Source organism: Daphnia pulex, chromosome 7 (genome assembly GCF_021134715.1).
Source record: "Daphnia pulex isolate KAP4 chromosome 7, ASM2113471v1".
NCBI classification, from domain to species: domain Eukaryota; kingdom Metazoa; phylum Arthropoda; class Branchiopoda; order Diplostraca; family Daphniidae; genus Daphnia; species Daphnia pulex.
In genome coordinates, this window is record NC_060023.1 from 10,278,771 (window position 1) to 10,301,794 (window position 23,024).

The following is a 23,024-nucleotide window of genomic DNA, read 5'->3' on the forward strand; positions in this document are numbered from 1 at the left end:
GGGGAATTTACAAAATGCGTCATGTCTCCAATTTCCCTGAAAAATTCTCATTTTCTTAGCCAATCCACCATTTGCCGCTAGGTGCCGACAGTAGGCAGCCTAAGGAAATGACAAAAAACAAAATCTAACCATGAAATTTAGGCCTACCGCTTACGTTAAAGCAAAACATTCTACTGCTGTTTTGTTATTGGTGTCAGCGCAACGGGAGCTCCGGTTTGAAGTGGCCTTCACGTATCGGTAAGTGCTTTTTTTTTCGGAAACTACGAGCTCAAGTTCTTACGATTATATCTGGCTGAATATTTAGGTAGCTTAAATCATACAATTCTCATGTCTGCTCTACGGTCAAGCCCCATTTTCCGAGCGATTATTCTTGGTGCTCCAGCATCCGGAAAAGGAACGATATCTTCACGGATCGTTCGTGATTTCAAGTTGAAACACTTGTCTGGCGGAGGTCAGATTATCTGATAATCATTTCCTGTTCACCCTTTCATGTAAAAAAAAACATCATTTAAACACTTAGACTTGTTACGTTCACAAATTGGTGCTAAAACTGAAGTTGGATTGATGGCCAAAACCTTTATGGACAAAGGTTCTCTAGTCCCAGATGATGTTATGTCTGCATTAATCATTAATGAGCTTGCACTCTTGAAACAGCATAGTTGGCTTCTTGATGGTAAATAGTTTACCACATTCACTAGTTTAATCTTTAATGCATATTGTTCAGCTTTTTTCTGACTTGAAGGATTTCCAAGAACTTTAAAACAGGCTGAAACACTGAATCAGAAAGAGCATGTTGATGTTGTAATAAGTCTTGATGTACCTGAGGAGGAAATTGTTCAAAGGTAATAGTGCATTTTTTTTCTTCTAAGTTTCATAAGATTTTAACCTTTATCAATGTTATCATTTAGGGTTGCTGGACGATGGACTCACATAGCTAGTGGAAGAGTTTACAATACAGAATTCAATCCACCTAAAGTCCCTGGTATTGATGATGTAACTGGTGAAAAACTAATTCAAAGGGATGATGACAAGCCTGAAGCTGTCAGACAAAGATTGCAAACATATGAAGCCAACATTAAACCCATCTTGGAATTCTATGATGGTCATGGTATCTTAAAGTTATTTAAGGGGAGATTTACAAATGAAATTTGGCCTAAAGTGCATGGGTATGTCTTATAGGCTTAGAAATATTTTTACATTGTTAAAGAATACTGTTTAAAAGATGTCTTTTGTATTGCAGATTTCTGTCAGAAAGCATTCCTAAATCTAATTGAATGCTGCATGCTGCCTTATGATCTTCCTGCATTACTTGGTGATACTCATCAGAAGAATATGTGGAATGAGGTTTAGAGAACTTTGCATTTTAACATTCCTCTTATTAGTTTTGAAACTTAACTTGCCAAGAATTTAAATATGTTAAATAGAAAACTAAGAATGCAACATTTAGTTAGAAGCATTATGATGCTGTATTTCTTTAGATTGTCAACAGGTTAATGCAAATATGGGAAGAGAATAATCTTCAGTGATGAAAATAAAAATTACATCAGATCAGCCAATTGGTAACAAACAGCTTCCATGTTTTGATTGATCTTGTCTTGAACCACAGCCAATTCTTTCTTCAAGTGATGCACTTCACGCATGAGAATGTCATTTTCAGCATCCTCAATATGTTGCATGTCTTGCAACTCTTGTTTAGCCAATTGCAATCGAGCCATCTAAACAGAAAATCAACAAGTTTAATAAATCTTTAAATCTTAATCTTTAATAATTTTTTACCAGTTCCAGCTGCCTTTTCTCATAATCCTGCACTTTGATAACATGCAATGTCAGTTCAGGCTGCATGTTTCTCAATTGGCACTCAATTTTAATTATTTCTTCTGAGATTCGCTTAAAGTCTTGAGTTATGTCTTGAACAAGTGTACGAAACTGGATAAAGTCATAATTTGGTCCAGTGCTCAGATAAATCTTATGCCCTCTGGAAAGAAACAATACATGCAAAAATTACCTCATGTGAAATTTTTTAAATAACATTGTAACTCACTCATGAAAAATCTTGTAGGTGTGGACCCTTTCCTCTTGCAATTGCTGGAATTTCCTCAAAAGGCCATAAGCTGTGACTCCATCCATGTTGAGAATTATAATTTTACTAACGTGTAACGAACAAAACGGAATGAACGATCTAGGTAAAGAAAAGATACGAATTGTATTGTATATTTAAAAGGAAATAAGCCTAGGTTATACAAATAATTACCTTTGGAGAAACAGAGTTCTTATTATCACGGTTGCGAAGGTAGGTTTTCTATCCTCGTAACATCACGACTTGTGGTTCCAGAATAAAGAGGACGACTATATTTTAAGGGTGACGACCCGGTCCTTTCATCAACGCCCCTAGGGTCAATTCTGAGACAGACAAAAAAAGGGCTGGGTTACTGGGTTGGAAAAGCTGAGTCTGGCCTTTAAAAAACCCTCTACAATACACTAGGGAGTATGAGATAAGGATTTTTTAAAAAACAGCCTCTGCCTTCAGCCAGTTTTCTGACTTTTCTTGAGACTATTGAAGGACGCCGAACTCGAATTCGAAAGTTGAATTCGACCTCTGGCTAGATAGATATTTTTTGATAACATGAATAATAAAATATACATCAACAGTTTGATACTATTACCAGACGGAAATTGAAAAAAATTGTGATTAAACTCACCATTAAATCACACGAGGCGGACACAAAACTATCTACCCTAGCAACTGCCACTGAGTCTAAACCTCGTGTGACTTTTTGACTTTTGAAAGCGTGCTCTCGCCAACTTGGCCAATTCAAGTCCTCGGGCAAAAATATTTGCATAGAGGAGCATCTAGTTATATCTTTTGGGTACAGGTGGCGCTGGTGTTTCGTTATGCTTTTTCGCTGCTGTGTTTACTCTGTCAATTGTCATTTTTGGCATCCAACATTTGCCTGAATAATTTATTAATATCTATAATTACTACGATATATCGGATTCGACCAAGGTCAGTCTAGTCGGATACGGAGATTTTACAAGCGATGACCTCATACTAACGAGTAAAAAGGGTAAAAGTTTTTGACAAAAAATGTCGGAATCATTCACCATCCAAGTGGCCGATTCTCTTCGGAGATTTGAGCCGAATTCTCCAAGATCTTCTCCAAGAGGAAATCGAAGCCCAGTTGTTCCCAGGCAACAAGATTCCACTGGAACACTGAAAACCACCATATCACTTGGAAAGACCCCAACAATTGTTCATACCGGACCATTTTATCTTCACAAGGAACTGCCAGGTATACATATTTTACGTGACTGTATCATTCTTTCACTCAAGGTAAATCTATCGCAGGAGATACTGACCTAACCGGAGCAACAAATTTAATGGCTCACTACAATTTGGAACATTCATACAACAAATTCAGTGGCAAAAAGTTCAAAGATTCGCTATCTTCATTCTTACCTGGATTACCCGGCATGATTGATACTCCTGGTAACACAGACAATTCATCCTTAAGATCCATCATTGAAAAACCTCCAATCGGTGGCAAGGAGTTGGTATTCTTGAATTCCTCTCAACTTGCAGGATTCCGTCTTCATCCAGGACCAGTAAGAGACTTTTAGACAGCAAATCACATAATTGTTATTTTAATTTTCACATCTTTATTTCATAGTTGCCTGAGCAGTATCAAACCTCTTCCCTGGCCCCACTGAAGAAAAAACAGAAACACAAGAAACACAAAAAGAGTAGCGAGATCTCAATTCAAGAAACTGGAGCTGGAATCGCTGGACCGGGCATTGGAGTAGTAGGAGAGGGAGGAGCCGGTTCGGGCGGTGAATCCTACGAAAAAAAGCATAAGAAACAAAAGCGACACGAAGATGAGAAAGATCGCAAGAAGAAGAAGAAGGAGAAGAAGAAAAAGAAACAGAAGCACAGTCCAGAACACCCAGGAGCATCAGCCTCAATCGGTACTACAAATTCAAACAGTAACCCACCTGGAATGATGCCCTTACTTTGAGAAACCTTCTTGTCACGTCGATTTATTTCGAATTTTTTCTGCTTCTTTCGAGAGTATAAATAAAATTCCATTCAATGAGTGAATTTTGGTTTATTATTATTCATTCTTTCAAATATTTTCTTCTAAATCGGAGTTTGAAAGCTATAGCGTTGGCTTGCCCGAAAACAATGATAAGCACGTCACGATAGCTACACGCAAGTCACAATCGCTCAAATGATATGATCAATAGGGTAAAACAACTTTATATTCATTAATTACAAATACTAACAGTGAATGTTCGAACGCAAATTTGTCAACTGCTGTTGGTTCAAATTTCTTGATGAACCGTACCATGACTAGATAATTATTATTGCGACGACTCGTACGACAAAACGAACGAGTAATCATTTAAGTACAACAACTAAAAGTAACAAGCGAATCAAGTGATGTCCGGTGTGTGTTGCTTGGTCGATTGATGATGAGCTTTCAAGTCGGCTCAACCTTTTTACGCTGTTCGCTTCCGGCGGCCACGTAAGAAAACACGCAGAGAACAGCGTAACAAATCTGATCCGCCTGTTTTGTTTAAAAGAACAAAAAAAGGTTGATTAATATAATAACAAATGATTCAACAGAAGACACAGCAAAAGAAAAATAAATAAATAAAAAGCAGGTCAAATAGCAAAACGAAACTTGCCTTTGACCGGATCACAACAAAGAAACAGAATAAGTGGATTGCAGACCGTCTTTATCAAACTGAAAGTTTAATCCACTCAACAAGACTGTTGAATGGCCATAGACACGCGGACAGAAAAGACACGATGGATTGCTAATGCTATCTCGTTGGCCTAAACGGTAGCGTGCAGGTATAAAGGTTAAAAATCAGGCAAACAGAAAAATAAATGAAAAAAAGGAATAAACATTTTTCAATTAATGAAATAATAAGGCATGCAAAGAAAGCGGAAGTGAATTGACAATTACCATAGCTGACTGATATCGGCGCTGAAGTATTTGTCTCGTTTTTGGATCTGGTGGAAAAGAATCGGAATGTTAGCAATGAAAAATTGTAGTAATCTATCAAATGATGTATTTTTCTGATTAGTTACTGTATTCTTCCAGAACGAAGATTCCGCCTTTTTGGGTGAAACATTTGCGGATGTAATCCAGCCGGACGAAAAACTGCACGGTGATGATGAATTGGCGGCAAATAGAAAAAGAAAAAGGAATATTCAAAAAGAATTATCATTTTGAAGCAAAGCCATTAGACATCACAGCCAAGGAGAAGAATTGAATTTAATCAATCAATAGAAAAAAGGGACAGTTTGTTTTTGTTGTGTTTTTTTTTTTGTCTAAGATAGTTCTACGGTAAATTTCGACGACAGCATTCGATTAACCGAAAATGGAACAAAGTGACATGCTCGCCATGCAATGAAGGAATAACCAAACCGAAAACAAAAACACGCAAACAAACGCCGTGCAATCGAGAGAGAGAGAGAGAGAGAGATGAGAGAGACATGGGAAGTTGAAGAATTGGCAAGGCAAAATGAAGAATAAATATAGAGTGAAAATGAAACATTATAGGGTACAAAAATACGACGATTGCTTTAATAAAAATAATAAATAAATGAAGCACAGCAGCGTTTGGGACGAAGCTCCTGTACCGATGTGGATTTTTATTTGAAAAAAGAAAGAAATAGTCTGGTGTCAGGTAGATTGTTCGGACAATCAAAAAGAGACTTCAACAGACTGACATTTGGGTTGTTGTAATAGGAAATGATTCGAAGAATCATGTCAAAATAGTAGAGTCTCTTTTTTTTGGTGGGGAGGGAATAGATTATAGCCACTTTGTCAACGGGGGTCAGATGGAGTGCAACGCCAAAAACTGAAACGTTCAACGCTACAACCAAAACTAGGATATATATAATATAATTGTACGTGTTTTTGTAATGACGTTGAAATGTGTGATGTGTGTATCAACAACTTTTTTTTTTAAATTTGAGACTTGGCATTCTGAGAACCGTGTGTGTGTGTGTGTCGGAGATGATTGTAAATAAATAAAAATAAAGAAACATCGTCAAAGAAACTTGACAGACCACAAACGAAAACAGGAAAGAGAACGGGAGAAAATGATTTTTTTGTTTGTTTGCTTTGAAGTTGTTTTTTCTTTTTCTTTTAAATCAAATGATAAGAGAAAAAGAAGTCGGAAATAATTGTGGTAATAAAGAAGGGGGAAAAAATGAAAAAATTCCGATACAAATAATGTGGGAGAAATAGTAATAAGTGATAGAGAGATAGCTAGATAGTAAAATCATACAAAAAGTTCAACAACAAACAATCAGGATCAGTTGGATGATGGATGATGTATAATATACCTCAAAATCCTGCAATCGAGGAAGTAGTGCGCGCGCCGCCATTAAAATATAGTTTTACATATATTTATAAATGGCCGAGCAGATAGAAACGAGAGAATTAAAAAAAAAAAGAAATGAGAGAGAGATAGAGAGAAAATCATACGCGGTTGAATAACTCAAGACTCGACGACAACAAATGAGCAACTGAAAAGTATTTGTTGTTTGTTTTATGTTTTGATTTCTTTGTTCTTTTCTTTGTTTAATATTTCAAAAGCGTCTTTTATAGATTGTCTCTCCCCTAACTATAATTTAGATAGCCTATTTAGTCAAAATGGACTATTATCATCATAAACAAATCCGAGGACCATCTCAAAATTATTGAGAAACAAATGTTTAAAAAAAAAAGTAAATTTTGTTTTCAAATATTTTTCTAGGACGAAATATATGTATCAGCTTTTGACGTTCGTACCACCGAAACCGCAGGTCAACAAAGCGCTTCCTGCCGTTAAGTTGGGATATTTTTTTAATGTAAAAAATGTCAATACCAGTAGTAGATAAGTCAGCTATAATACGGTACAAATTAACCAACCAAACAGAACAGATAAGCGCTCGGTTTCGAGATGCCAGAAGATTACGTGATCACTTCCGAAATCATCGATTCAATCCCGGTTTTCTCATCATCAAAAGGAGCCGAAATCAGAGAGGAGAGGAACAAAACACAAAAACCAAGTTGATGGCTCTTTTTCTTTCTTTAAAATAAAAATTCTTCTTGTATAGGAACGTCGTCCTCGCGTTGCACGTGACAGGATAGATAAAATAGCTTACGTAAATTTATCTCTGAATTATTCGTCACGTTTCCGACGAGATAATTAGAGATGTTTCGAATACGAAGAGAAAACAGATGGGTTTGAAATATGTAAGAAGAGCCAAATATAAAAGACTCAACATTCAAGTTGAGTTTGAGAGCAAACTAATAATAAATGTCATCATCTTGCCATTTAAAGAGATAGAGAAATGTGTTGCAAGATGGAAGACGAGACAGAGAGAGAGAGAGAGAAAGAGAAAGATAGAAAGAGAGAGATGGAGGAATATTGATAACGAACGGCTACGAGCAAAACATCAGTGATTATTTACTTGCTGAAATGTTTCTGAAAAATAAGGTTTTTCGAACTTTTTGTCGTCAAAATCAACCAAAAATAAAAAAGAAGAATAAGAAACGCAGCGAGATGTAATTTGTATAGTAGGATAGACTATTTAATATCCATAAAAGAGTATATAGATAGTATACGAGATGAACCAGAGAAGTAGAATTGAAAAAGGTAAAAAACGTTAAAAATATTTTTCCCAAGTATGAAATCAAATTGTTCGACATGCAACTCTTTATGATTGAAACAATAAATGATGATTAATAATTCTTTGGCGAAAAACCAAAGTTAAAGACGAGAAAAAAAGAGAACGATATCTGTTTGGGCTAACATTATGAGGGACTCGCGCAATTACTTAATAAAATCTAATGTCCAACTCAATCAAATAAAAATCTGGGGAAATGACTACTAATAATACGATACGAGAAAAATGAAATGAATTCATTGATGCGTATTGCCCCGTAGGAAAAATATTGATAGGACCTCGGGAACATGTTGTTTCGATCTCGGCAAGAACGGCGATTATTAAATCATCCTTGCGATTTGTCTACAATTTTTGTTTACTATATAAAATCGTCAGTCAATTTTGAGAGGGTCCTTATTGTCTAAGTTTGTTGATAATAACAGCACAGCAGCAATAAAATAATGACGACGGTCGAGCGAGGCATTGGCTTCAATCGGCTTCATAGCGAGATCTATTGCGTCATGCTTTTCAGACTCTTTGCGGCCAATCCCTCATCGACACAAAACAACAGACGAGAAAGAATGAAAAAAAAAAATGTCTCACAGCTGAGCTGGCATTAGTAATTTCTGGCAATCTTACAGAAGATTTCAAGACGCGATTCGAAATGTTCAGCAAAAAACACAAAATGTTTCGAGAAATTCCAAAAAAGAAAAAAATAAAAGAGAGAAAAGACTTGGATTTGAATTGAATTGCGTCACACTTACTTTACTGTTGGCGAAGAGTAGACCGACACCTTCGATGCACACCTGAAGGAGACCACCTTCACCCGTCCGCAAATCCTGGATGGGAAATTCACCTCCGAGTTCCATGCCGGGCAGTGCCCCAGCACCTCGAGCTGCAGCTCTTTCCATCGCTTCTTTGATGCAGTAATACAAGGCCTTGCACTGTGAAATAAAAAGATTAGAATTCAGGGGGAAAACAGGACATGATTGAATTAATTAAATACCTTTTTGGTGTAGTATTTGTGAAGTTGCGTTTGGCCGCCATTTCGTCGCCAAAGGCAGAGGATTTTAGTTTTGGGACTGTAGGTCATGTTGACGATGCGTTCAAACCACCAGCGCTCCATGATGGCACCGCTAACAGCACGCAGGATCAGGCCGTCGTCACGAACTTCCAGGAATCGCAAATCACCGGATGCATCAGTCCCCACTTGAACGGTAAAACTGTGCCTGTGCATTTGACGTGAAGCGAATGGCTTCAAATCAATATCGTTGCCTCTCTAAAATAGGATATCGATTGAATTCACGGTTCTTTTCAATTTAGATTCATTTAAATCTTACCAAATGTTCGACTTGATCTAAAAGCTGGTGAACTTCGTGGCTGTAAGCCAATCCTATGTGAGATTTGCCTAGCAATCGACGGACTTTGCGTTTCAATTCCGTTTTGTCCACGTCGACCATGACCATGAAAGCCACTAAATTGTACAGCAATGTTGAAAGCAGTCTATCCTCTTCGTGTTCCAGTCTTTTTCTTTCCGTTTCACTCAGTGACTTGTACCTATTTCATAACAGTTTTGAATCAAAACGAACTAGGCTGATTTACATCTGAATAGAAAATACCTTTCCATCATTTCTCCGGGTCCTTGATCCATGCCCACTAGATCTCTTTCTTGCGAGACTGCATCAAGGAAAGCATCCTCCCAAAATTGACTTTGATCCCACAGACTGGATCTGTCCTTCCCGAGAAGACCCTCGAAAATGTACATCCTCACAGATTCAGGACTAGGAGTTCCAGCCGTGGTGACCATGTTACCAGCGTGATAGCGAAAACCGGTCGTTATCGAAGACTTTGATGACCATCCGGCTGCATTCTGCCGAACGAAGCCCCGGACAACCTGAATTGAGAAAGATAACAAGTTTTGAAATTAAATTTGGGTAAAAGAGTAATTTAACTACCCAATTAGTCAATTACTGTACACAAACAGCGAAAATACACAATGATGAATACAAATTACTGAGAGACAATATTTGACAAGTCTCAATCAGCTTTGTTGCAATTCCAGCAATGATGGAATACATTTTTTTAAAGGATTAACAACACAGGTATTTTCTAATAAAATGCTTTAATCTACTTAACATAATTTCAAGGTTATGATTCAATTGTAAATACTTTGTTTGTGATTCGCAGTTGCCACTTCCCAATTCCCACCCTACCATTTTAATTTTCGAACTTTATTCATCCACTCAGTTTCCACATTCCACTTTTTCACCCACCCACGTTTTCAAAGACAACATTGAATTTAATTTTTAAGTATTTATAATTAAATCAAAATCTTGCAATTATGTTTAGTAGATTAAAGAATTTTATTAAAAATATTTGGGGTTGGTATTCATCTTCGAAAAAAAATTATTGTTAATCATTTTTGAAATTGCAACACAGCTCAGGTTGATTTCGGGTCGTGAAACCTCATTGTCTGTTTTTTCGTGGAATGGAACAGATCGTTCATTTTCGCGCTCTTTTATTCACAACTGTGTTGATGGACTATTCGGATATTTGGAGGAAATTTTGAGTAAGTTTATCATTTCTATCCTATTCTATTTGCAGGTTTTATTGTAGGATTGAATGATGTTGTAATAGTGAAAGAATAGAAAGAATAGGCTACCCACTTTAACCCAAGTAAGATTACCTGTTGCTGATCCGGTTCTCCATCCGACATGGTGCTCCGAAAGGATTGATGTGATAGTTTCTGACGATAGAAAGCTGGATTCGTAATAATGCTGCCAGCTTCTGAAGCACTGCACGATCCTTGACCGTCACCACTTATCACGCTAGCCTATATGTTTCCGAGTGTTGTGTTAGTTCAATTCATTTTCAAAATTTTAATTAATGTTACTTGGGATTCTCCTTGTAGAGATAACATCATGAGATTGCGTTTGCGTTCCAATAACTCTCGAAGAATGTCGGGATTACCCGGTTCAGGACTAGAAGCATCGCTTCGTGACATTCGAGATGGAACTGGCGTTCCAGCCAATTCCGGCGAATTGCTGTAACTTCTGTCCGATTCGGTTGCCAAAACACTCGTACGTGGACTGTGAGGTGAAGGTAAATTCTCCCGACTGCCCATCGGACTCCCGCGCTAAATTATTGGAAAAAATCCATCTTGATAACTGTATGCCATTAGACTAATTTCAAATATTAATTACCAGTGAAGGCTGAGCTGTGCTGAGGCTAGTCGATGCAAAATCCGAAAACTTGCCATCACTGATATCTTTCGTCCAGTAATGGGTGTGAGCGATTTCCAGCAGCTGGAAAGATGAAGCCATTCCACCTGAGCCGTGATTGATGTAAGTTTGTTCCAGCCCTGCAGTGACAGCTATCAACATTTTCAACATTCCTTTCCACACAGCCCGAGAAACGCACTTTGATTTGTTACAATTTAATTCAATTAATAATTTTCTAGGATTTGATTTCTCCAATGAGTTTCTTACCACATCGTCGATGTGTTCATCGGGACCAATCTTTTGATCTAACGTCTTATTAAGTCGACTGACCACAAGGTTTCGATAGTTTTCATCTTCCATCAATTTGCGGATGCGATTCAACTTTAGCCATCCGACACCTTCGCCCTCTATCACTTGATTGACCGCCTGTGTACCGAAATTTTACTTTAGTTATTCTCACAGGATTTAAAGGTATTAACTTACATCTTTGAGAAGTGTCTGACTATCGATAGCGTTGGCTGATCGATCGCTAATCTGCGATGGCTGGGAATTGTCAGGTCGTTTGGTCTTGGCTGAAGAAGTATGTCGAATCAAAGATGATTTCTCTACTAAACCGCGTCTACTAGCTAAGAATAGAATAGAATTTTATTTAAAAATGTTTTACGATATGATTTAAATAGCTTTCATACTTCTAGGGAATGGACCGAACGGTGGTTGTCGTTCTTTTGCTCGTTGAGCAGATTCTGCATTCGGGTGTAGACGGAAAGGCTGTGGAGAATTTGGCTGTCCCATTTTGGAACCTTTTGAGCCTGGAATGGATTCACTAGTTAAAAAAAGAAACAAAGTTCGGGATAATAGGGTCAATTACCAAACAATCCGCTGAACATGCTCGTCGTTTGAGCTGCTAATCCATTCAGTTCGCTACTGACGCTGGAAAGGAAATCACGTCCGCCCGATAAACCATCCCGCTGACTGCTGACACTATCACTGCGAACGAGTTTTCCCTGGTGACTCGAGTGGCTCATGACTGATTGCGACTGTTGCTGCTGGATCTCCTGCTGCTGCTGGGCCAGTGGAGGCTCGGCGAGCGTGACGGAACTTCGTGATCCCAGCGAACCTAACGAACCCAATGAACGTAATCCGACTGGAAGACTGCTAGACGACTCCCGAGAACTGCCCAGTGCCTGTGTAATTAATCATTCATTATATCCTGTTCATTATTCTACATTAATTCCGCTTCATTACCTTGAGCAATCCGCCTTTGGCAGCAGCGTGTTTAGCGCTCTTGGTGAAATCTCCGATGGTATTTTTACTAACGGCCGTAATGTCTTCCGAAGCTTCTTTTAGGGTTCGTGATGCTTCTTGAACACTTCGACTAGCTTCCTCCGCAGCCCGTCTAGCTCCAGCGGTAAACTGCTCCAAGGTGGATGGATTGAAGAAACCATCTTCGCTTGTTTGTCTAGCAGCATCTGAGATCTTCTCTTTGGCTTGGATCCGGAACTAAATTAAAGGCATTGTTATACAAGATTTGTTGATTTTAATAGAAAACTGAATAATACTTTGTCCATTTGAGCCAATAGTTTTTCCTGGCTGCTTTGTCTAGTGCTCTCCCGGACTAAATCTTTGGCTTGAGTCGCCAACTGTTCAAATAACGAAGTTTGACTACTCTGTCGATGGGCCGAATTGTTGGAGCCGCTGGATCCCGTACTCATCGAACGATCAGTCATCACACTTATGCTAGACGGCCTAGTTACCTAGTTTGGGGAGAAGTGAGAGTTGTAAAGTTATGATTTGGTTATTTCGGTTGTAATTAGGTCATACTATTTTTGCAGGGACAACTTCATTTTCCAATGGCGGAGCACTATCAATCGATACGTTCCTTTGGGTAGGCGAATCCTGGCTGATGCTGGGCACCACAGTCTCCGAATCAGAGGCGTTAAACACGTCATCGGTTTTATCCTGTTTTAATTTAAATACATTAAAGTTAACCTAATTTTTTTAAAATAGGAAAATGTCATTTACCTCTGAAATGTTGCGGGGTTTAGTGATGATGATGTCACTTTCGGCAGCCAATTCCGTTTGAATGCCGTGAGATGATCCGATGGAACTTTGTGAGGAAGATGAAGACATTGACTCTGGTTGGGAGAAAGCTGATTCGTTCATTTCTAGCCCGGATCCTCCACCAGGGAGTTGCAGGGTTGATGGAGGTCGGTAAATCGATTTGAGATCAAGTCCACTAGACAACGTCATCGGAACCGCTTGAAGTCCAGGACCTGGTAATATGATGACCCGGTTATTGCGTAAAAGGTTGTGTTTCTATTTCCTTCTTTTCTCTATTTTCAACGAGTTACGAACCAGGTGACGCATCCGGCGTTCGTTGTTCGGATACCAGATCGCTCAGTGAAGAGTAGGACGAACTGGAACTACCCCCGCCTTCTGAATCTGAGCCACTCTCATCTGTTTAAGTTGAAATTTAAATAGAAGACAATGGTTAACTTTTAAAATTTGAATGTCCAGTAAATACCGGTTTGAATTTGATCGTGTTTGCCTAGAGAGCGAAGAGCGCTGTCCATTGAGCTGGCCTCGTCCCAAACGGCGAATTGCAGTGGCTCGTATTGATCGCTGAACCATTTGTGTTTGTCTCCGATAATGGCCGGATCGAAAACGCCCGTCTGGACACGTAAAAAGGCCACGTTGGTCGGCGACAGACTCCACTCCGCCAGGAATTCAACGGCCTGTTTTGAAATGTCAGTATGTAGACTTACATTTAAATAGTAATTACTCAAATTTGTGTTTACCTGAGTCCTAGCAAATTTGTGGAGATAGGGTCCAGCTCTGGGTCTCGACCTGAGAAAACTGTTGATCTGGAAAGCCACAACGGGTCGTGGATACAGCCTAAGTGTCCTAGTGTGTTCGGCGAAATTGGCCAGCAAATTCTGCGAGTTGAAGAAACGGACCATGGCCACTCTAGTGGCAATATCGACCGAATCGACATCGTTGCCATAAATGAATGGACTGAAATGTCCATGACCCATCTCGGATGAGAAATCGTGACTTCCACGCTGCTGCTGATGTTGCTGTTGTTGTTGGGGATGATCTACCCTAGGAAGGACCACCTCTCCACTCATGCTGGCCAACGCCTGACGTAGGTGATTGCGTAGTATGCTACATTCCGGCTCAGGTAACGATGGTACTTCATCGGCCCTTGACGGCACGCTGATGCGATTCGAGTCGAGATCGATGAGCCAAACATCGTCCGGCAATTTGAAATGTTTCTTGTGCTGGAAGAACGATCCCGAAATGCCGATGATGTAAGGCGTAGGAGCTAACAGGAGCTGCTCGGCGCAGCTCATGCAAGTGGGCAGGAGCGGGATGACGGGAAACATGTACTCGAGCGGGTAGAGCATGGTAACAAAGGCCAGCACGGACATGGAGAGAGCGTTGTAATCGCGTGATTGCATGATTACCTTGTGCTCTAGCATGATAAGGGAGAGCACCTTGAGACAAGTATCAACGCCCAGCAACTCTAATGGCAGATGCAACGGGAAATCGACCATGGGGAAACGGGTGTGGTCGGGCAGGGCGAACACCAAAGGCGTAGGTTGCAGTGAACGTGGCAAAATCTCGAGTTCGACTCGAGTTTTGCCCGGAATGGGCACCGGAGCGCTGAGTAGACGAAGGATCCACGTCTCGATGTCACGAACGTCATGGAGAACTATAGACGAGGCCGTCTCCGTTGTTTGGCCCGTTAACAATCCCCACACCGAATCCCTAATAATGAGTTGCATTTTCGCATTCAGGCCTTTTAATACATTGTGAATTTAATTATAGACAAAAGTAATAACGAACCTTGAAGTCAGCCGAGAAGCTCCTAGTCGCTTGGGGGATGCGTTTTCGTGACATGCGTCGATAAGTTTCTTGAGAACGACAAGGCACTCGCGGAACAGGGTGAAGAAAGGGTGGTGAGATAGGAGGCAGATTGAAGTCAAGTATTGATTTCGTGATCGCTGGTTTAAAAAAAATGTATTATGTTAAAACTTGTGTTGGTTTTTATTAATTTTCTTTTTGTACCTGTTTCCTACGACTGGCTCTAGGCGAAGGCGGTTGAGATCCTCCGCTCTCCGAGTCTTGATTAACACCCGTCATTCCGGATGAAGGATAGGGCCATTTAACACCAGAAGCTGGATCAGCCGGATGATAGCGATGTGCACTGGAGCAGTCACGATCCGAATCGCTTGGCGCCATTGTACTCCTTTGATCGCTTTATCCGATCAACGCCATGTTTTTAATCTTTTTCTCTCGTACCATAGTAACTAAAGGAAAATATTACCTAGAAAAGGCGGAGTCGGAACTTCGGTGAATGGAATCCCTCCACGAATCGCGTCTTGATGACACGGATGCGTTCGACGGAAGCCGTTCGACTGGCCGGAAGAAGTTGATGCAGACGCCGTATCTCGTTTTCCCTTTTTTTTGTTGGGTTATTAGAAAGGGAATTGATTGAAAGAGAAGCCAGTGACACTCCATTAATTATAGTACGTACCGGAATCCTTATCGGTCAGAGTGAAGACGAACGAATCAATATCACGCCGATGGTCTCCGGGCCGTCGATTGCCCAATGAGAGACAACCTTCTGGTTGGCAGAAATAAACCATATCGAGCGGTAGCGGGAAATCGGCATGATCATCGATCGGGTAGCGACGTAAAAGCTCCGGTGTCACGGCGTGCCCAGCTCCCCCGTGAACAACAGTTCCACTTAATGGATTTGTTGACCCAATAGGGCCAGAAGGAGGAGGAGCTTTACTGCGGGAGCCAGTCGAGTAGCCAGCCGGGCGACGTGATCCAACGATGGCCAAATAGTCGATCAATCGCGGGCAAAAGTATTTCTTGGTGGCGTCGCAACCACCACTTCCTCCGCCCGATGACGCCATTCCTCTCACGATCCTTCTTCCGCTCTACTTGATATTTCTTTTCACCCTTCCTCTGTTCACTTATTTGCAGGAGGCTGCAAAAAAGTCGCGCAAGTGGCGCAGCTCCTTCGGCGTCGACTATCGATTACCTGTTTCCCCACCAGCGCCGTTTTGGGCCCATTACAAAGTCAAAGTTAGTACTTGGGACTAAATAACACATACGCAAAAAGTTTTATAGGCCACAAATTCCCTCATCAGCCAACATGTTAATGAGGTCGTATTTAGTCCCTCGATACACACTACGTATATAGTATGGTTAATTCAATATCTTAATCTCTCCCAACAGAGTGAATCGAGTGGGAAGTAGACGTTAATCTCGTTTGACGGATAAAAGAAAAGTCTTCACCGGATGCTGAATTATGTAGAAAAGGGGCGGGTAACACACAACAGAAAAACATTTGTGTGTGAACGACTTTTTATATAACGATATGTATGCTGTGTGTGTGTGTAGGGAACAAATGTGGGCCCAGACACACACACAGGCGGCTGATGATGAGGGGAGGAATGGTGGTGGCCATGTTGGCGCTCGTTTATTGATCGGTTCGCTCGCTCTATCTGGACGCGTCATCGCCGTGCATACGACCACTTACACAGAAAAATTACTGATTGAAAACTGACTGCAATTTGTGACTTTGGTTGGGATAATTCACATTGGCCAATCAATACGACTATCGAACAATGATTGTGAATATAGTTCAATCATTCTCAAATAAAATGTGTGACAGAAAGAGTAAAACTTACCTTGGTTTGATGGCTCCCATTTCCCGTGAGATGTTTCAAGTGATGGCAAGATTTTGATTTGCTAAATGGGACAAGATTTGTGTGTCTACAATTGTGACGAATGTCGAATCCGATTCACGTCTGGCTCGTTGAAGACTGCAACCTGCTCAGTCGTTTACTTTTCTTTATGGGGACCAAACAGGACGGGCTTTTTGCGCAGGCGCCGTGCACAGCCACCACTTTTCTCAAGCTCTCTGAAAGCATTGTTAAAGAAAGTGCAGTCGATAACAATCAGATTTTATATAAAAGCCAACAACACTTTCGATTGAACGTCAAAAAAGGGACGAGCGTTTAAGAGCTCTTTGTCGTTTCATTCGACGATTGTGTACCGTCTAACAGATTTCAGAAAGTTTTCACGGGAAACAAGTTCGGAAACACGTAAGAGTTGACATTTTAGCCCAAAGTCCACCGCTCTCGATGGTCTTTTTCGTGCGTCTTTACAGAATTTGATGACGTCAATTGGAACCGGCGTATTATTAACATCAGGGCAGAGTAGTCGCGGGCAGGGCTGTAGTCTGTAGGAAGATTTGTGTCAACGGATAAGAACAAAACAAAAGTCTTCGTCCGTTATATATGACGGCGTAGCATCGGATCCTATTCTGACTCGAATGGGAGATCGATAGAACCTACCGAAAAAACCATCAACTAAATAAACGATGCATATTTTGAAGGCTGTCGGAATCAATTTTCTTGATTTTTATTTTGATACGAAATTAAAAATTTATCAAATAGATATGGTCCACTGTTATTTATTCAAATGACGGGTTTCAAATAGAAGGATAATTGAATTATTTCCTATATGCATCAATTGTGTGAGTATTATATTTAAAAAGGCAGATTATAGGGACAATGATGAATGCAAATTGATTAAAGAAAGGCGAATGAATAGATTTCTAAATAAACCTTCAAAAGCTCGTTCTTTTTTTGAAAGTAGTAATCCCCACTGAAAAAGGCGGTTGGCATATTTTTATTTTTGCTGTCGGCGTGGTGCGTGACTGCTGTTTGACAGGCGATCCGGCAACGCTGAAGTTGGACTACTATTTACTCCATCTAGTAACATAGGTACATCTAAATGCAGGTTTCCGAGTTTCTCTAATGAAAAGAAAGAGAAAAAAAAAACAGAACCATAAATAGATAACGTTTCTGGTCGAAAGTGTATTCCACTTCATCCTTGGTTTCAAAAAGTCCGTTGGTTTTTCAATGTGATTAAGCAGTGTACAGTGTTTTGTTGCGAGGACCGTGGTCGAGCTTGGGGAACCGGATTTCGGATGTGTTGAGGATTCGTTGAGCATGGAAAATTCCATCACCAAGCTCAAGAATGACAAGTCCTCTTTTCCTAGTGTTCTGGAGAAGTATTCGCGGCTGCAGAATGAAAAAGCGCGGCCCGAAAATGCATACAAGGTATTCAGTTGTCTGATTCACTGTTTTGGTGATTCCCTGGTGGTAACAAGACTCATGTTATGGTTTACTTTTAGGATGTCAAACTTTCTGTCAACTTGTTGGACCGATTTGTACAAGGAGAATCCCTCAATCAAGTGGTTATCACATTGTACCCTGGTAATGAAGGATACACTCTTGCCTTGAAGATACACAATACCTTGGAGAACGAAACTGCACGAATCCCATATGAAGAAGATGAGCTCCTCAATTGTATAGAAAGCCAACAACTTCCTCCTGTCCTTGTCGAGTTGCTGGAAGAAGCAGGAGCTGATGTTTTCTATGACGGTTGTGTATTTGTGGAAGTGAAAGACCTTCGAGGTGGTTCCAAACAATCTTGGAATGTTTTACTCAAGCCTTCGCCACAGGTATGTTATTTATCGTCCTTTTAAACTTATTTGATTTTAATGTTTTCTTGTATTAGACTATATTGGCAGATGCTCAACAAATCTGTCATGAACAAGGATGGGGATCAGAAGAATTGATCCAGTTGGAAAGCATATTATGCATGGCCATGGCTGAACCCCTGTGCTTGAATCCAAATCCTTCTGTAGGGGAGTTGGCAATGAACAGAGACAGCACAGCGAAACAATTGCATAGCACGGCTTTGCATCGTACTAGAAGAAGATGGAGTGAAGGAAGAAAGCGGAAACAAACGGAAACCAGTCAAAGTCCCAACAACGATTTTAAGCTACACGATTTTCTCAAAAAGAAATCTTTGTTGGGAAGAGGAATACCTCCAATACTTCAGGTATGTAGTAGCAATACAATTTCAAGTTTTGCCCTTCTACCACTTCTGCTTACTAATTTTTGGCGCCTTTCCTTCAGCAGCCACAAGAAGACAGAAACGGTTTGCCATCGTCATCAACTTCGTCCGTCCAACTTGACGTTTCTGACGTTTTGAGATTAGCTAAACCTCTGGAACGACCCAAAGAGACGGGGGATTGTTCCATGATACCGTGCGAAGAGTACCTGTACGAGACGGACCGGGTAAACGGACGAGTGTACCTAGTGCGTCTAACAATTCTTCAACGACCGGCCATCGAAGAATTTCTGGGTCAGCTTTATGTCGATCGGGATTTCCGCGACGGGAAATTGACAGGCGGTGCATCTTGCATGTAATTTCGCAGCTAGACAGATCAACACCGAATTTTTCCACTATTAATGATTTTATTTTGTACAAACGCAGGTTTACTTTGGGTTCAAGGATACATGTCAATCGTTATATTCAACAGTTTACGGAGATCTTTACGGAAGAAGGCCGTAAGTCGGTTAAAATCACCCATCAAGTTCAAGGCCATCCACCCAGAGTCATGTACACTCATAGCATGCGGGAGAAGGAACGACTCAGAGAAAAGGAAGAGAAACAGCAGCAACTGATACAACAGCAGCTTCAACAACAACCTTCAGTCGCTCAACAATTGCCCGTTAATAAAGATGCAACAGAGACTCAACCCACAAATACAACGCAGCCAATTCCGATCAAGGTATATATTCGAGTTTATCAAGAGAGATTCGTTTTTAAATTATTTTTTGTGCCTAAAATTTCTATAATCAGACGGAGAACCATCAAACATCGGGTACCATTACCAAAACGGCCTTACTAGAGAGCCTCAAGTCTGGCCAGGTCTCACCGGCCATCGCCTCATTAGTTACAAACCTACTTTCCTCAAATCAGCAGCAACAGCCACAGCCAATAAGGGTACAAATCACGTTTTTCTTATTTCAACCACATAGATATTTGTGTAACCTTTGCGCTTTTAAAAATAGCCTAGTGCCACAGCGGTTGGTCTCAACGCCAACGTTGTTATGGCTAATGGTCATCACCACCAGTTGCAACAGCAGCAGCAACAACAACAGCAGCAGAGTTTGCTCAGAACGCCTGCCGTTGTGAGACCTTCAACGACGATGACAGTGGCATCTGGGCCCGCCGGTTCGGGACAGAATGTCCAGTTGGTCACTCAATCCATTAGCCTTCAACAAACCCAGCAGCCACAACTCAGGCCGAACAGTAACGTGCGTCCCACTGCTCTAGCTGCACTTTTGACAAACTCCAAAGTGACGACATTACCTCCCAACATATCCCCTGGCAAGGTAAAAACGATTAAATTAAGATTTTCATTTTGACAAAAACATTTGAAATCATTTCTGGTTTTATTACAGGGCAAATTTGTAGCTATTGATGCCGGTGCCAATGGGTCGGCTAGTGTGGCTGGCGGCAGCGGTGGCAATACCATTTTGATGGGGCAGGTAGTCCGACCAGTTGTCAGTGGCGTTGCAGCACCTGTCTTACCCTCCTACAGCCAAGCCATTGGTCAAACGACTGCCGGTGCTACGATTGTCCGTACTATCCGACCTGCTGTCCATCCGTCAACGACTGGAGTAGTCAAACGTACTACGGAAACAGTGGCAGTGAATGGGTCGGGGGGTACACAGAGATTTAGTCTGACGGTACCTGCCCTTTCGGCATTGTTAGCAGGTACTGCTGCACTTTTTTGGATTCTCAAAATATGACTAGATTTGACTAGATTTTTGTTGGTTTTCAGGAACGCCTTCGGCTGATAGTCCGGGTGCTAATAATGTGACCACTAGCCAGAATTTACCTTCGCTGCTTGAACGGCTGCAACAGCAGTCCTCGCCCAGTAAACCGATTGTCCATGCCTTAAATAATAATCATCATCAAATGCACACTATCAAGCCAGGCCTCAACATGAGCAATAACAACCTTAATGTGCAAAGTATTAACCTGACGGGTGTACAAGGTGCTGTCGCCAATCTCCCCACACTACAAAGCATACAGGTGTGTGTGTACTTATTGTGTGTACTTTGCAAAAATAGTTTCAAGTTTTCATTTAATCTTGCCCTTCTTTTTCCAGGTATCAATTCCAGGATTAGCCGTCCCACTCTCACTCTCGCTGGCTGTCAGTTCCAATTCTGGTACGGCAGGTAGTACGACCGTTACGACCTCCGGCACGATGGGCAACGTCAGACTAACAACTGCAGGCAGTCTTGGTGGTACTGGCCAACCCATTAGCATCCCACTTTCCGTCCTCCAGCAGGTGCTCACACGCTCAGTTACAACACCAATCTCTCTTATCTGGTCCGAAATTCAGTCGATAATTTTCGTGATCTTTTTGCTATTAGATTCCGAATGCTAGCGGGGCTACAGGCGTGCAGTTAATGGGCAACGTTGCAACCAAGGATGGGATCCAGGCTCAGCCGCTGAAGGTTGCGGTTACGACCGGTGCTGGCGTCGCTCAGTTGTCTTCTGGTGGGCAAAGTTCTGGGTCGTTACTGGCCCAACAGCAGGTGGTGAATTGATTTTTGTCTTTTTAATGACTAAGCAGCACAGCAACTAAATATTTAATTTCTTGTTTGCGCAGTTGCAAATGGCCCTGCAACGCCAAATGCAAATGACTGTCCAGCAGAAAATGGCCGCCAAACAGAAGAGTAAACCGCCCCACAGCTAACCCTGCGCCCTTCTTTGGCAGCTCTCGCCTTCCGCCTCTCTCTCTCTTGTTTTTTTGTTTCTTCTTCTTGACAGTTGACCATTTTTCCTCGAAAAATTGAAAAACAAAAAACCGGTCATGCCGTTACCGGAAAGAAAAAAAAAATCGTCACTTAAAACAAAATGCTCCTTATTTATATTGAAATGAAAACAAAAAAAAAAAAACAGAAACAAACCTTGTACATTGTTTTTATCGTAAAAGCTGGAAATGGAAAGAGAAAAAAATAGCCGACCTTTCTCTCTGTTCATCACCTCTCATCATTTGTCTTCCTCTCTCTCTCTATCTCTGCGTGTCGATCCGAGAATGTTTCTACTTTGCACCCAACAGTTTTGTCACGAATTAAAAAGACTTAAAAAAATTCAGATAAATGTGGAGGGAGAGGGAGACAGAGATTACCTGTGAGAGGTGGTGGTTGAAACCCCACCAATTACCTTGTTGAGTCGGATGTTACAAATTTATATGAACCGTACCTCATCATTTCCCCCCTTCATTTCTCTCCAAAACAATTTCGCTCATTTCTCAGTTACATTTTCTTTTCTCTCTTTTTCCTTGTGCTGTCCTTCCGTATTTCCGTGTTCTGTAATTTCGTTTGGGTTTGATTTGACGCCATCCCCCCCCCCCCGTGTTTACTACTCCCCCTTTTTACATTGTTACACACAAACAAACGCAAGCGTACATAACCGTGGTTTTTTTTTTCTTAGGGCCTTACAAATAAAGAAAACTTGAATGAAAAGAATGAAACCAAACAAGAAAAATCATATCCAACTTTCTATCCAATACACCGTCAACAAACAGCAACAGGTATTTCTAAAACCAAGTGCATTGAAATAATAATCAGGAGGCCAAATTGCAGGTTGAATTTCACGAGATCCCCCCGTAGTAACGAGCGACTGTCTGCTGCACGGATATCGAGTATAAAGTAAATAATCCGATGGAGGTCAAATTATATTTATAGGGAATCGCCCGCTAGTTTCTGGGGGCATGTGATTGCGTGGATGCAGGGAGCAAACAACCGCCCGTAATTGGGCTACAATCTAGCCAGGCCACAGTGTACGGTAATAATTCGCACAGCTGGTGAGCGCCGCTATATACGTGCATGGTTAGATTGGATGCAACCCAAAGATAAAGGTTTAAGATCACAGACATGGCTGTTGTACGGTCAGATTCAAACGCAGCTGGCGGCCGAATAATCCATTTTACGATGGATCAAGCGCAAACAATCTAGAAGGTAAAGGGGAAGCAAGTAATAGTAGTAATAATAAAACAAAAGAGCGCAATCCGATCGAGGCTTTTATTTTGTGTCGGGAGCGTAGGAGACGATCCCTGGAAACATTCGCTCCTATTTCTACGATTGCGTTGAACTTTGCCAACTGAAATTGTTGTTTTAAATCGACTCAAGTTCGCAGCAGTTTAGAAACAAAGGTCACTTGCATATGCACCT

General features: G+C 41.0%; 5 protein-coding genes across 18 annotated transcripts; 3 read left to right on the top strand and 2 right to left on the bottom strand.

Moving 5' to 3' along the window:
- Positions 1–64: 64 nt before the first annotated feature.
- Positions 65–1,556, top strand: LOC124198708 (GTP:AMP phosphotransferase AK3, mitochondrial-like). 2 transcript variants are annotated; one of them, XM_046594720.1, is made up of 6 exons: positions 65–237; positions 305–451; positions 521–673; positions 743–842; positions 909–1,166; positions 1,241–1,556. In XM_046594720.1, the coding sequence occupies exons 2-6, from the start codon at positions 328–330 to the stop codon at positions 1,272–1,274; spliced, it is 669 nt and encodes a 222-aa protein (XP_046450676.1). In that variant the 5' UTR covers positions 65–237; positions 305–327; the 3' UTR covers positions 1,275–1,556. The 2 variants fall into 2 exon arrangements, with proteins under 2 accessions (XP_046450676.1, XP_046450678.1); XM_046594722.1 differs by having other exon boundaries at positions 99–241; positions 309–451.
- Positions 1,443–2,820, bottom strand: LOC124198710 (required for excision 1-B domain-containing protein-like). Its single transcript, XM_046594723.1, has 5 exons — positions 2,700–2,820; positions 2,252–2,400; positions 2,042–2,179; positions 1,777–1,975; positions 1,443–1,715 (listed from the first exon to the last, which is right to left on the bottom strand). Exons 3-5 carry the CDS (start codon positions 2,125–2,127, stop codon positions 1,539–1,541), a joined length of 462 nt encoding a protein of 153 aa, XP_046450679.1. The 5' UTR covers positions 2,128–2,179; positions 2,252–2,400; positions 2,700–2,820; the 3' UTR covers positions 1,443–1,538.
- On the top strand, positions 2,747–4,096 carry LOC124198706 (mediator of RNA polymerase II transcription subunit 19-like). Of its 2 annotated transcripts, none has more exons than XM_046594718.1 (3): positions 2,747–3,290; positions 3,347–3,603; positions 3,669–4,096. In XM_046594718.1, exons 1-3 carry the CDS (start codon positions 3,086–3,088, stop codon positions 4,011–4,013), a joined length of 807 nt encoding a protein of 268 aa, XP_046450674.1. In that variant the 5' UTR covers positions 2,747–3,085; the 3' UTR covers positions 4,014–4,096. The 2 variants fall into 2 exon arrangements, with proteins under 2 accessions (XP_046450674.1, XP_046450673.1); XM_046594717.1 differs by having other exon boundaries at positions 2,869–3,290; positions 3,332–3,603.
- Positions 4,084–16,801, bottom strand: LOC124198696 (MAP kinase-activating death domain protein-like). 5 transcript variants are annotated; one of them, XR_006876670.1, is made up of 28 exons: positions 16,599–16,801; positions 15,431–15,946; positions 15,221–15,353; positions 14,962–15,151; positions 14,740–14,897; positions 13,689–14,661; positions 13,415–13,625; positions 13,246–13,347; positions 12,913–13,163; positions 12,712–12,849; positions 12,450–12,644; positions 12,136–12,390; positions 11,759–12,074; positions 11,580–11,699; positions 11,374–11,516; positions 11,158–11,316; positions 10,873–11,088; positions 10,563–10,805; positions 10,356–10,502; positions 9,289–9,563; positions 9,010–9,226; positions 8,676–8,948; positions 8,434–8,613; positions 6,362–6,370; positions 5,096–5,168; positions 4,971–5,017; positions 4,687–4,837; positions 4,084–4,565 (listed from the first exon to the last, which is right to left on the bottom strand). XR_006876670.1 is itself a non-coding variant. In XM_046594682.1 (27 exons), the coding sequence occupies exons 2-27, from the start codon at positions 15,816–15,818 to the stop codon at positions 4,479–4,481; spliced, it is 5,475 nt and encodes a 1,824-aa protein (XP_046450638.1). In that variant the 5' UTR covers positions 15,819–15,946; positions 16,599–16,801; the 3' UTR covers positions 4,084–4,478. The 5 variants fall into 5 exon arrangements, 3 of the variants coding, with proteins under 3 accessions (XP_046450638.1, XP_046450636.1, XP_046450637.1); XR_006876671.1 differs by lacking the exon at positions 6,362–6,370; XM_046594682.1 differs by lacking the exon at positions 4,687–4,837 and having other exon boundaries at positions 13,439–13,625.
- An 866-nt stretch (positions 16,802–17,667) lies between these two features.
- On the top strand, positions 17,668–22,381 carry LOC124198700 (transcription factor SPT20 homolog). Of its 8 annotated transcripts, none has more exons than XM_046594710.1 (12): positions 17,668–18,038; positions 18,113–18,442; positions 18,499–18,825; positions 18,906–19,192; positions 19,264–19,561; positions 19,633–19,776; positions 19,845–20,168; positions 20,238–20,553; positions 20,621–20,874; positions 20,951–21,133; positions 21,219–21,383; positions 21,458–22,381. In XM_046594710.1, the coding sequence occupies exons 1-12, from the start codon at positions 17,928–17,930 to the stop codon at positions 21,542–21,544; spliced, it is 2,826 nt and encodes a 941-aa protein (XP_046450666.1). In that variant the 5' UTR covers positions 17,668–17,927; the 3' UTR covers positions 21,545–22,381. The 8 variants fall into 8 exon arrangements, with proteins under 8 accessions (XP_046450666.1, XP_046450659.1, XP_046450661.1 ...); XM_046594703.1 differs by having other exon boundaries at positions 17,669–18,038; positions 18,903–19,192; positions 20,951–21,148; positions 21,219–21,386; XM_046594705.1 differs by having other exon boundaries at positions 17,669–18,038; positions 20,951–21,148; positions 21,219–21,386.
- Positions 22,382–23,024: the final 643 nt, after the last annotated feature.

What these genes read in the sequence shown, in the direction of transcription:
- LOC124198708 (XM_046594720.1), top strand. Translation starts at nt 328, where the DNA reads ATGTCTGCTCTACGGTCAAGCCCCATTTTCCGAGCGATTATTCTTGGT. An exon ending in GCATAGTTGGCTTCTTGATG is followed by an intron (nt 674 to 742) that starts GTAAATAGTTTA and finishes TCTGACTTGAAG; the next exon opens with GATTTCCAAGAACTTTAAAA. An exon ending in ATTTGGCCTAAAGTGCATGG is followed by an intron (nt 1,167 to 1,240) that starts GTATGTCTTATA and finishes TTTGTATTGCAG; the next exon opens with ATTTCTGTCAGAAAGCATTC.
- LOC124198710 (XM_046594723.1), bottom strand. Translation starts at nt 2,127, where the DNA reads ATGGATGGAGTCACAGCTTATGGCCTTTTGAGGAAATTCCAGCAATTG. An exon ending in ACCTACAAGATTTTTCATGA is followed by an intron (nt 1,976 to 2,041) that starts GTGAGTTACAAT and finishes GTTTCTTTCCAG; the next exon opens with AGGGCATAAGATTTATCTGA. An exon ending in AGAAAAGGCAGCTGGAACTG is followed by an intron (nt 1,716 to 1,776) that starts GTAAAAAATTAT and finishes TTTTCTGTTTAG; the next exon opens with ATGGCTCGATTGCAATTGGC.
- LOC124198706 (XM_046594717.1), top strand. Translation starts at nt 3,086, where the DNA reads ATGTCGGAATCATTCACCATCCAAGTGGCCGATTCTCTTCGGAGATTT. An exon ending in TCTTCACAAGGAACTGCCAG is followed by an intron (nt 3,291 to 3,331) that starts GTATACATATTT and finishes CTTTCACTCAAG; the next exon opens with GTAAATCTATCGCAGGAGAT. An exon ending in TCCGTCTTCATCCAGGACCA is followed by an intron (nt 3,604 to 3,668) that starts GTAAGAGACTTT and finishes TTTATTTCATAG; the next exon opens with TTGCCTGAGCAGTATCAAAC.
- LOC124198696 (XM_046594680.1), bottom strand. Translation starts at nt 15,818, where the DNA reads ATGGCGTCATCGGGCGGAGGAAGTGGTGGTTGCGACGCCACCAAGAAA. An exon ending in TCTGACCGATAAGGATTCCG is followed by an intron (nt 15,354 to 15,430) that starts GTACGTACTATA and finishes AACAAAAAAAAG; the next exon opens with GGAAAACGAGATACGGCGTC. An exon ending in TAGATCAAGTCGAACATTTG is followed by an intron (nt 8,949 to 9,009) that starts GTAAGATTTAAA and finishes ATCCTATTTTAG; the next exon opens with AGAGGCAACGATATTGATTT.
- LOC124198700 (XM_046594703.1), top strand. Translation starts at nt 17,928, where the DNA reads ATGGAAAATTCCATCACCAAGCTCAAGAATGACAAGTCCTCTTTTCCT. An exon ending in TACTCAAGCCTTCGCCACAG is followed by an intron (nt 18,443 to 18,498) that starts GTATGTTATTTA and finishes TTCTTGTATTAG; the next exon opens with ACTATATTGGCAGATGCTCA. An exon ending in ACAGGCGGTGCATCTTGCAT is followed by an intron (nt 19,193 to 19,263) that starts GTAATTTCGCAG and finishes GTACAAACGCAG; the next exon opens with GTTTACTTTGGGTTCAAGGA.